This window comes from Malania oleifera, chromosome 13, assembly GCF_029873635.1.
Source record: "Malania oleifera isolate guangnan ecotype guangnan chromosome 13, ASM2987363v1, whole genome shotgun sequence".
Lineage (NCBI taxonomy): Eukaryota > Viridiplantae > Streptophyta > Magnoliopsida > Santalales > Ximeniaceae > Malania > Malania oleifera.
In genome coordinates this window covers 33,700,160-33,712,892 of record NC_080429.1, presented here as the reverse complement: position 1 = coordinate 33,712,892, position 12,733 = coordinate 33,700,160, and the positions used below count along the sequence as shown (strand labels likewise).

Genomic DNA, 12,733 nt, shown 5'->3' with positions numbered 1-12,733 from the left:
GCTTTAAGTTTGAAAGGACTTCAAGCGACCGAACCTTGTGTGTTTGAAACACCTCGGTCGATCGAACAATTGAAAAGTCAAACTATTGACTTTTACTCGAGCGACTGAACAAATTTGAACTAAACGTCCACAGTTAACCAAACTCTGGTCTTGAATTTTTACAACGTTGTAGAGACCTGAAGAATTATAATAATTAAATAATAAAGAAATGAGAGGAAAAGGAATTTTATAAGAGGGTGCAATAGGGCCTCATCAACGAGTGCAGAAGTGCTCGTCGATGAGCAAACTCTTGGGATCATCGACGAGGATGTGCGTCTCATCGACGAGAACTTACCGCGAGGCCTATTCCAGAACTTGAAACTCATCGATGAAGAGAAGGTGTTCATCGACGAGCTCTCTTCGTTGTCTTGTCAACGAGGTGATGCGTCTCGTCGACGAGTCCACGTGGATAAGCTTTCTATATAAACCTCAAAACGGATTTTCAGCGAAAGAATTTCTCTCTCTCTCTCTCTCTCTCTCTCTCTCTCTCTCTCTCTCTCTCTCTCTCTCTCTCTCATTTTCTCTCTCTAGAAATAGGTTTCTCTCACTTCTCTCTAGGTCTCCGACTCCATATGTCCCTAATTCGATGATCAGGAGCTACCACAGTGATCTTTTCTCTACAACATAACTGAAGTGAAATGTTGATTTGAAAAATTTGGGAATCATCCCAAAACCAGGGTAAGTAGAATATTTGGATATTGTTAGTATTATCAAGTTCATTTGAGCCTAGATTTTGTATTATATGAGAATATACAAGAGTTTTGTGAAGTAAAATCAGGGTATTTTATTTTCAGGAATAAGGTGTTTTAGGACCCTGCAGGATTGAGCTGAGGACTTCCAGTGGATATCTTTTCAGAAGCCCAGGTAATTAACAAATAGTTTATAATTCATAAGATGGAAAAATGAAGAATATTCTGGGTATTTGGTTGATTGACAGGATATATATATATATATAATATTTTTCAAGGTTATGGAATTATAACTGCTAGAAGTGTAATTTAAAACGTTAGTAGGCAAGCCTAAATTTTCAAGTAAAGGAAATATGTTTTGCTAGGAAATTTTAGTATAGTTATCAGAAAAAAAAAAAAAAAAATTTATATGTTTTACCAAATTATTATTCAAAACATAAAATATTAGTATATCAAGAAATACAGATTTTAGAACATGTGAATTTAATTATTTAATTGTGTGGCATGAGCTCGTAACAGATTAGTACAGAATTTATACAATTTACAAATACCATGTTTACAGTATATTAGAAGAAAATAATATGGAATATACATATTAGAATGATGAATTTTCAGTATACTTACAGACAGAAATTTTACAGAATATTTAGAAACATGAATTACAGTATTTCCAAGATACCATGATTTATAGTATACGTACAGAAACATATATTTTCAGCATTTTCAAAATACCATGATTTCATAACCATAATATCCAGATACTCAGATATTCAGACAAATATTCAGATATTAAATATTCAGTCAGTTATTTAGATTTTCAGATTTATTCAGATCAGTTTTAGAGTGTTATGGCTATTTCAAAATTATGGTAAAACAATAATATAGAAATATCAGTTATATATATGGTATCAGACCCTGATGGACCAGATTCAATCCGTAGAGCACGATACTGTAGCTATTTTCAATTCAGAGTGCAACCACATAACTCAAATAGTATGTGAATTTTCAGCAATCGATCATGCATATGTTGACAACAGGCTCCCCGTCAGTTAGGGTTAAGGAGGTCGATCCGACTTTCGGAGTTCAGTTGACTTATCCTGGTCGGCCAGCCAGTGATAGGTCCCACTTACGAGCCCCACAACCCTATCATAAGGGGTAAATCATGACTTTCAGTTATCTATCCAAGAAAATTTTCTTAGTTATTATATATATATATATATATAGATTTACAGAAACCGTAGAGTCGGCTTTGCCACTCTTGGGTTATCCCTATTGTAGTTAGTCAATCGTTCTGTAGCAGCTTGTGGATAGACAAGTCTTGAACTCTTTGTCTTTGAAGTTCAATTCTTGTCCACGATTTCATCCCCTCTAGAAAATAGAACAACTTCTCCTTCTCTGACATGTCCCTAATATCCAACATCAAAGAAAAAAATTGGTTCACATATTCCCTGATTGACCCAGTATGCTTGAGGTCTCGCAACTTTTTCCTAGCATTGTACTTAACGTTCCCAGGAAAGAATTCGTCCTTGAGCTCTCTTTGCAATTCTGACCAATTATCCACTACAAAACTTCTATTTTCAATTTCATTGTACTTGGTACGCCATCACAATTTGGCGTCACCAACCAAGTACATGGTCGCAATATCCATTTTCACATATTCTGAGGCCATCCTCACAGCATGAAAATAATGTTCCATCAAACAAGAAGTTCTCCAATTCCTTGGCATCACAGGTACCCCCATATGCCCTGGGTTTTGGTACCTTACTCTTGCTAACTCCTGGAGTGTTGGAGTTCCCCATAACAAGAACCATCAAATTCATTTTTGCATCCAAATCAGCTATCTATTGCAAAGTTTCCACTGTATGTCAAAAGTCCTTTGACATGTCACCTATCAAACTTGCTTGATGCTTTTGTGATCCCATCATTTCATCAACAAGTTCCCTCATCTGGGTCACCTCTATAGCCACAGTGCTGTCTGTTGTCTCAGCCTATGCTTCCAGCATGCTGATTCTCTCACTATTGGTTGGTGCCATGGTCACTTACCAAAGCTATCCCAATCCCACAACGAAGGTAACTAAATTCCCAATACGAAGCTCTGATACCAGCTATCACCAGCTAACTATTTTCACACTTTTATCAAAGGACCGTGCGATGCTAACTAAAGCACTCTTGCTTAACTAGTCAGCCTATCGTTTACCAACATTGATCCACAAAACACTTTCTTTAGCATTCAATCAAATAGTAGAGGAAACAGTAGGTAATCATGAAAGCAGTGGCAAGTAAACAGTAAACATTGAAGCAATGCAATTCATTAACAACACCTCTGTTGACATTGTGTGTTTAGAGAGAGAGGCAAGTAGGATAAATACGTTGACAATAGCTAGTAAGTTTTACAAGACTGATGAACACTCACCCTCTCCCTAAAGAGGTTTTTATGTAAATATCATCCTGACGCTAGGAAACATCAAAGTGACCAAGGAGTCATACTGTCTTATTTCGAATACAAAGAAACTACTAGTAGAAAATAATTATACACTAGTATTTATATGATGGAAACTTATCCCAAGCACACGAGATAAGCATCACGGGCAAGCGTAATGCCTCGAACAAGCTTAGCTCGTGACACATGGGCATGCACTATGTGTGTGCTCCATGGCTCTTTATTTTTCAAAAATTTTAAAAAGTACTAAAATTAAATAATGAAAATTAAATAGTATAAGGGTATTTTGGTATAATTGTAGATAGATATAGGGGTATTTTAGGAGTATTATGAGAAATTATAGGAATAAATTTGACATAATTGTAAGGATATTTTGGAATAGTTGCGAGTAATTAGAGGATTTTTTTCGAATAATTATTAGTAGTTATATGAATAAATTTGACATTTTTAAAAGATGACACCAAATAGAAGAATACCCTAGGAGTATCCATACAATTGATGTCAATTTTAACTCTTTAATTTTTACTTTTTCCAATAATTTTTATTTTATAAATGAAAATAAAAAATAAAAAGGTGAATTCATTTTTTCTTTTCTTTTTCAAGTGCCAACCACATCTGCCTTAAGATAAATAAAAGGGATGACGCCCATTAACCCCCACGTGCTCTGTAATTTCCACATAAGTAGGTAATAATAAACCAGCTCAAAAAAGAGTTAATGAATAAAAATGGAAAATGTGGTCATTCCAAGAATTGCCTAGGGGTATATGCGTCATAGGGAACAAAAATACACAATCCGATTGCCGATGCCAGATGGCGCGTTCCAGAAGAGGAGGAACAAACAGAAAGTAGATCGGCGGTTGCAGGCGCGGTGGGGGAGAAGTCGCCTTCTCTTTTCCTCTGACATTCTACCTCTGCAATCCTTATTTATTCCTCCCCTCTCCCCGTATTGCCCCTACTCTCTTCCTACATTCCCATATTACCCTCATCTTCTCCCCACCTCCTCCTCCCCCGAACAGAGATATTTTCTCTCTCACTTCTTCTCTATATATATGTTTGTACCTCCGTCTCAATACACAACTCAGGGCGCCTCGGTGGCCTTCTCCATGGCTGATTGTTGAGGTATGATTTTTTTTTTTTCTGCTTTTTTTCTTCTGTATTATGTTAATTTGGTTTATTCCAATTGTGTCCCTTTGACCCTTTTATTTGTTCTTGAATCATTCGGCGAGGTCAGCTACAGATTACCTTCCGTTGCCTGTTTTTTTTTTTCTTCTTTCTTTTTTTCAAGGTTTTGAGGTTTTTTGATTCGTGTTTTCTGCTGTTGATTTCATAATTCATAATTGTTGTCTTTTTTAGATATTGATACTCACGTGTATTTTGGAGATCTGTTGAAGAAATATGGAAGCTGTTCTGTTGCGTGATTCCTGCTGTTGTTTATGTAAATATGGAAAGTTTTGATGTTTGTGCTGTTATTATCGCCTTCATGCGCTGTTTGTAACCGGTTTCCATTACATCTGCTAGATTAGATTTGCCTGCTTGTTTGTAATAAATGAGGAAGCTTTTTTTTTTTTTTTTGATGAATGGATGCTCCTTTTGTTTGGATAATTTGATGTAAAGGGTAGCCCAATATTTGTAGAGTAGGAGTGAAATTTTATGCGTTTAAGAAGTTTGATATGCTTAGTTTTGAATGGCTGTTTTGCATTTCAAACGTTTGTCCCAGACAATAAATTTGAAGTTGGAGTTTCGTTGATTTGGTAACTTAAAGATGCCTGGGGTTGTCGTGGATGGAATTAATAAAGAAGGGTCGGTGCATGAATTAAATGGAAATTCAGCAGTTTGTAAAGAAAGTTCTGTGCAGTACAAGTCTCCCAAAAGTACTTTGAGCCCGCAAAGTACTCGAAGTGCGATTCCTGATGTCCCTCTTGATGGGGCAGTGGACACCTCGATTGAGCAGCTCTATGACAATGTGTGTGAGATGCAGAGTTCTGATCAGTCACTGTCGAGGCCGAGCCTTGGATCTGATGGTGAAGAGTCTAGGATTGATTTTGAGTTGCGCCATCTTGTTGGAGGAGAGATGAGGGAGATTGAGATAATGGAAGAAGAGATTGAGATACCAGAGGATGACTGTCATAGCAATTCTCCCTCCAAGAAAGAAACATTATCTGCAGGGAAGAAGTCAGGGAAGACAGATAAGACCCATTCTGCAAACTCAAGGTCTGATTCCTCAGTGCAATCAAAGAAAGTATCTCAGTTGCAGGTGGAATCTGAAACATCCGCAAAATCAAGTCTGAAGACCAAAAGTCCTCCGGAGAAACCTCCTAATAATAAGCAGAGAGAAAAGAATTGGAGAAAACCAAAAGCTGGAGTCACTCCCACAAGGAAACAGAAGAATTCACCAGTAGGAGGGGTGAAGTTGCAAAATGGATCTGAAGATTCATCTGAATCAGGCCTGGATAATCCGGATCTTGGACCATTCCTACTTAAGCAAGCACGGGACTTGATTTCTTCTGGGGAAAATTACCAGAAAGCTCTTGAATTGGCTCTTCGAGCTGCAAAATCATTCGAGAAATGTGCAAGTGGAAAACCCAGTTTAGAGTTGGTCATGTGTTTGCATGTTACAGCGGCAATATACTGCAGTTTAGGCCAGTATGGTCAGGCAATTCCAGTTCTCGAGCACTCAATTGAGATTCCAGTCTTTGAGGAAGGGAAAGATCATGCCCTTGCCAAATTTGCTGGTCATATGCAGTTGGGTGATACTTATGCAATGCTGGGCCAGCTTGAGAATTCAATACTGTGTTACACAACAGGACTGGAAGTTCAGAAACAAGTTTTGGGAGAAACTGATGCAAGGGTTGGTGAGACCTGCAGGTATTTGGCTGAAGCTCATGTTCAAGCGCTGCAATTTGATGAGGCCAAGAAATTTTGTCAGATGGCTCTCGAGATCCATAAAGAGAATAGTTCACCAGCATCTCTTGAAGAGGCAGCAGATAGGAGGCTTATGGGTCTTATATGTGAAACAAAGGGCGATCATGAAGCTGCTCTTGAGCATCTTGTTTTAGCTAGCATGGCCATGGTAGCTAATGGGCAGGAAATGGAGGTGGCTTCTGTAGATTGCAGTATTGGAGACACATACTTGTCTCTTGCCCGGTATGATGAGGCTGTTTTATCTTATCAGAAAGCACTGACAGTTTTCAAGTCCTCCAAAGGGGAGAATCACCCAGCTGTTGCTTCTGTCTTTGTTCGACTGGCTGATTTATATAACAAGACAGGGAAATTGAGGGAATCAAAATCATACTGTGAGAACGCCCTTCGAATTTATGGAAAGCCCAATCCAGGGATCCCACCAGAGGAGATTGCCACTGGTCTTACTGATGTTTCTGCTATCTATGAATCTATGAATGAGATTGAGCAGGCACTGAATTTGTTGGAGAAGGCATTGAGGTTATACAATGATGCCCCTGGCCAACAGGGCACAATTGCAGGAATTGAAGCTCAGATGGGTGTCATGTACTACATGTTGGGGAAGTACTCTGAATCTTACACCTCCTTCAAAACTGCCATTTCAAAGCTTCGTGCAAGTGGAGAGAAGAAATCTGCCTTCTTTGGCATAGCTCTCAACCAAATGGGGCTTGCTTGCGTGCAGCGTTATGCCATAAATGAGGCTGCAGATTTGTTTGAAGAAGCAAGGAGTATTTTGGAACAAGAGTATGGACCATATCACCCCGACACACTTGGGGTGTACAGCAATCTCGCAGGAACTTACGATGCAGTTGGGAGGTACATTCTTTCGTTCTTGTGCTCTCTTTTCTATAAAAGCATGCTGCAGTAATTGAGAAATTTTTTCCAGAAAGCAATATGGGTTTTAATTGAGTAATGGTGCCTTAATATTCTATCTAACCATTTATGCTACGATCTTTAAGTTAGCTAATGGCCATGTTAGTTTGCATTTGTGGCAAAATGAAATATAGAAGCTTGTTATTTTAGTATGGTTCACCTTCATATAAAATTTTTCCAAAAATAAACGTAGGGCTCTTAAGGATTAAGATTTGGTTTCCTCTTTTTGCCTATCACACACAATTAGAAAACTTATGCACTGGGCAAATTTTAAAGATCAGTTGTGAAGTGTATCTGTATGGATGTCTGAATTAGAGGAAATCTTGATAAGGTAGACGAAAAAAACCAGTTTGAACTGGACTTTTCATTTGAAGATTAGATGAAAACATCATTAGAAGATCACATTTGAGTAACACTTTCCTTCTTTGAAAGTCATATTTTTTGTGGTGTTCTGTTCAGTTTTGAATTTCTTTTTATGTGCTACTTCACGCAGGTTGGATGATGCAATTGAAATCTTGGAGCATGTCGTTGGCTTGAGAGAGGAAAAGCTTGGAACAGCAAATCCAGATGTGGATGATGAGAAGAGGAGGTTGGCTGAGTTACTAAAAGAAGCAGGCAGGGTTCGCAACAGAAAAGCTAGATCTCTGGAAACCCTCCTTGATGCCAACTCTCAAGCTATAAACCATGATGGCATTAAGGTATGAAAGGAAGGCTGTTACACTCTGGAATACTGTAACATAGATCATATTTAAAGTGAAAATATAAAAGGGATAGCTGGTGGGTCATATTTAAAATGAACAAGATACAGGGATAGATGGTGGTTGTATTGATTAGATCTTTATTTATTTTTTATTTTTTGGTGGAGGAAGGGGATGAGGATGAAATAACTGAAGGGTGCTTGGGGTACTATATTGATTTATGCTATTTTATATTGGCTAAAAGGCTTCTTTTTGTTTGTATAACTCTTAAGCAATTGTTGGAATTCCTTGATAACATTATTACAATTTGTATTTCACTGTACAATGAATCTATGATACCTTTTTTCATAATATGATGATTCTCATATATCAGATAAAACTGCTGTCCCATACCTGGCCTAGTGGCTCAATCATTCAACAATAATGAGGGTTGGTGCTGGTAGGCAGTTGACCTTTGTACTTTGTTTGTTCTCTAAATGTTTCAAGAAATAATTGCACTGTAAAGCAAATGCTTCTAACTTCTTCTGTCTGCTTGACCTTTATTGCTATCATGATTAAGAAAACAGTGTAGGGTTTTCAAGCCCTAATGGGATTTTAAAGACATGTAATGAGTTTGACTGTAACCCCCTTCCAAATAAACCCTAAACAAGTCCCAATAGAGGCATGGACAATGTCTATTATTTGTTAGAGGTTCAAATCACGTACTTACCTCATTGTGGTGATTTGGAATTAAGAGAAGATCCCTTCATCTCGAGAATTATTCAAACCCTAAAAAAGGATTCATTCAATTACCAATGCGGGAAATATATATACCAAATAACAGCAGAAACTAATTATGAACTGAAGGGGGAATTTCCATTTGTTTGTAATTTAAAGTGGATCTTTGCCATGTTATGTTTATCTTATTATGGTTCAATTGCTAGCTTTTCTTCTGTTGTTATTTCAGAAGAGACAATGGGTCGTTCTCATTAGTGTACGGTGTGAAGGTAGGAGGGGGTGTCGGTGTGGCACACAACTGTCCTGATGTTAACATTGCTTGTAGATGGCTGTTTTTGTTGAAACTTGAAGGGATATAATGACAAAATCAGGCATGGGCACACAATGGAAGATTGTAGGTCACATTGTGGGGTTGATATTTATTTATTTATCTTTAGGTGATTTGGTTTGGATTATCACGAAAAAATTGTCAAAAATTAGATATTAACGCTAGCGAGAATCTTAGGCAATTTGTATTTTATGTTATAAAATAATACAGGAATAAATAGATATGGATAATCAAAAAGTAATGAAAACAAGTAAAATAAAATAAATAAATAATAAATAAAAGTGAGACCGGATTTACATGGTTCGGTTTATACCTACTCCACGGACAGATAGGATCTGAAATCTACTATTTTAAGAGGAACTACAAAATATACCTGACTTTATACAAATATCTCACATTCTTACCTTACAAAATATCTCATTTTTTTTTTCTCTCCTACTTGTTTCTTCTTTATTTTCTGCACACTCAATATTCTACACTCTGTATTTTGCACTCTACACTCGTCGTTTTTCCTCTCTCTATGTCAATCAAGTGATTCCCTTTATATAGTCGTGGGAGGAGCAAATGGGTTTGTCTGATAATAATAATGGATTCACATGCATGGGAAACATGAGGGAGATGGGGCAGGTATGTTGAAGACATACATGGTGACATCCACCATTCATTTCACAACACTCCCCCTTGGATGTCACCCATATATTAACTTATCTAATTAAGATCTTTAAGATGTCTCATTCTGATAAGATGAACCAGTCTCTTGAATGTTGTAGTTGGCAAAGTTTTAGTGAATAAATATGCTAGATTATCACTTGATTGGATCTGTTGTACATTTATATTACCATTCTTCTGGAGTTCATGTGTTTAGAAAAATTTTGGAGAGATATACTTTGTCTTGTCACCCTTTATGTATCCTCCTCTCAATTATACATGCGGCGTTGTCTTCATACAAAATTGTTGGAATATCCTTGATTGACTGAAGGCTACAATTTTCTTGGATATAAGAAATCATCGATCTAAACCACACGCATTCTCTACTAGCTTCATGAATAGCTAGTATTTCAGAATGATTTGAGGATGTTACTATAATCGTATGCTTTACTGATTTCCAAGATATAATAGTTTTTCCATAAAGAAATACATACTCAGTTTGAGATTTAGCATTATGAGGATCAGATAGATATCTAGCATCCGCATATCCTACTAGTTGAGATTTGAAATTAAATGAGTAAAATAGATCCAAATCAAATGTACCTCTCAAATAACGTAGCATGTATTTAATTCCATTCCAGTGTCTCCGAGTAGGAGCAGAGCTATATCTTACTAGTAGATTCACAGCAAATGCAATGTCAGGTCTAGTACAATTTGTCAAATACATCAAAGAACCGATAGCACTTAAATATGGTACTTCAGGATCAAGTAATTCATCCTCCTCATCACAAGGTCGAAATGGATCTTTCTTAACATCAAGCGATCGCACCATCATTGGAGATCCCAGAGGATGAACTTTATCTATATAGAATTGTTTTAATACTTTTTCAGTATATTTAGATTGATGAACAAAAATTTCGCCATTTAAATGTTCAATTTGTAGGTCAAGACAATATTTTATCTTTCTTAGATCTTTCATCTCAAATTCTGCCATTAAATAATTAGCAGCTTTAGTGAGCTCTTTAGGAGTCTCAACTAAATTCAAATCATCAACATAAACAGCAATTATAACAAATCCGAATTCTGATCTTTTAATAAAGACGCATAGACAAATTGGATTGTTTATGAATCTTTTTTTTACTAGGTACTCACTTAATTGATTGTACCACATATGCCTAGATTGCTTTAATCTATATAAGGAATGTTAGAGTTTGAATGAACATATATTACTAGGTTTTGCTTCAGGCAACTCAAAACCTTCAGGGATTTTTGTATAAATTTCACTATCCAATGATCCATATAGGTATGTTGTTACTACGTCCATAAGACGCATGCTCAATCGTTCAGCGACTGCTAGCCCAATTAGGAATATAAAAGTGATTCCATCCACTACAAGAGAATATGTCTCCTCATAATCAATTTCGGGTTTCTGCAAGAAACCTTGTGCCACAAGTCTTGCTTTATATCGAGTAATTTCATTATTTTCATTTCTCTTATGCGCAAATACCCATTTGTATCCAACGGGTTGGACATCTTCTGGTGTCTAGACTACAGGTCCAAAAACTTTTCTTTTTAAAAGAGAGTTTATTTCTAATGGGATAGCCTCTTCTCATTTTGGTCAATCACTTCTATATCGACATTCATCCATAGATTTTGGTTCAGGATCCTCATTACTTCTGATAATGTCAGTCGCTACTGCATATACAAATGTATTATTGACAACAACTTTATTTCTATCCTAAATTTCTCCTGTGTAATGTATTGGGATTTCATTATTATTTTCAAGTACCTGTCCCTTTTCAAGGGATGTCTTTTCAAGAGTTTTCTCTTCAAGAGATTCCTCTTCAGGAGGAGATTGCTCTTCAGGAGATTCTATAATAGAGATTTCATTTTTAGGAGAAATGGGTTTGTGAATGTTGATTAAGTTACTTACCTCTGTAACCTCTTCTGGAGCGTTTACAGACTTCAATTTTCTCCTTCTGGGAGTCTTATTTTTTGCACCAATAGGCCTTCCACGTTTAACTTGTGGCTTAGATTTATTAGTCAGTTGTTGTCCTTCAAGGACATCAATACGTGTTGGAGTATTTGCAGCAGGTATATGGGATTTTAGTATGCCTTGGTATCTGCAAAAGAATCAGGTAACTGATTTACAATCCCTTGCAAATGTATAATTTTTTGAACTTCAAGTTCACATTGATTTGTACGAGAATCTAAATGAAATAAACTCATGGCATTTCATGTGATTTTATGTTGTATTTCAGACACTAATTTTGCTATCCCTAATGTAGGGAATACCATTTCATCAAAATGACAATCTTGAAACCGTACTTTAAACAAATAACCCGTTAAAGGTTCAAGATATCTAATAATAGAAGGAGAATCAAAACCAACATAGATACCAAGTTTATGTTGAGGATCCATTTTAGTTCTTTAAGGAGGGGCAATAGGAACATATATTGTACAACCATAAGTTCTTAAATAAGAAATATCGGGTTATTGCCTAGAGACTAATTGTATGGGTGAAAGATTATTGTAAGCAGTTGGTCTTATACGAACTAAACATGCAACATAAAGAATAGCATGTCCCCAAACAAATATGGGCAATTTGGTTCTCATAATCATAGGCCTAACAATAGTTGAAGTCTCTTAATAAAAGATTCAGTTAAACCATTTTGTGTATGGGTATGAGCAACAGGATGTTCAACATCTATTCCAAGTAACATGCAATAGTTATCAAAAGTTTGGGATGTAAACTCACCAGCATTATTCATACGAATTGATTTAATTGGATAATCGGGAAAATGAGCTCATAATCTTATTGATTGAGAAAAAAGTCAGCAAAAACAACATTTCGAGTAGAAAGCAAAGAAACATGGGACCATCTAGTAGATGCATCAATTAGAACCATAAAGTATCTAAATGGTCCATATGGTTGATATATTGGTCCGCATTTATCACCATGAATTCTTTGTAAGAAACTAAGTGACTCAAAATTTACTTTCGAAATAGATGGTTTGACAATTAATTTCCCTTAAGAGCAAGCAGTACACATGAAATCTCTAAACAAAAGAATCTTCTGGTTCTTTAGTGGATGACCATATGAGTTTTCAATGATTCTTCGCATCATTACCAAATTTTCTATATAAAACTTAATAGATTTCTTCTGAATCTTCTAGAGTATAAAGTTTCATCGATTTGTAATAAAGTACCATTGGGTAACTTTATATTAGTTCTTCTGGGGCCTTCAATCAAAATTGTAGACTCGGATATTGTATTAACATTTGCTAATGATATTTTCAAATAATGGACATATTTTCTATCTCGGAGAATTGTGTGTGTTGTA

At 36.3% G+C, this 12,733-nt stretch overlaps 1 protein-coding gene across 1 annotated transcript; it reads left to right on the top strand.

The window, feature by feature from the left end:
• Positions 1-3,958: 3,958 nt before the first annotated feature.
• Positions 3,959-8,048, top strand: LOC131146460 (protein KINESIN LIGHT CHAIN-RELATED 3-like). Its single transcript, XM_058096080.1, has 3 exons — positions 3,959-4,287; positions 4,886-6,942; positions 7,493-8,048. Exons 2-3 carry the CDS (start codon positions 4,931-4,933, stop codon positions 7,701-7,703), a joined length of 2,223 nt encoding a protein of 740 aa, XP_057952063.1. The 5' UTR covers positions 3,959-4,287; positions 4,886-4,930; the 3' UTR covers positions 7,704-8,048.
• Positions 8,049-12,733: the final 4,685 nt, after the last annotated feature.

Coding starts and splice junctions, on each gene's coding strand:
- LOC131146460 (XM_058096080.1), top strand. CDS start 4,931: ATGCCTGGGGTTGTCGTGGATGGAATTAATAAAGAAGGGTCGGTGCAT. Junction 6,943..7,492: donor ACTTACGATGCAGTTGGGAG/GTACATTCTTTC, acceptor TACTTCACGCAG/GTTGGATGATGCAATTGAAA.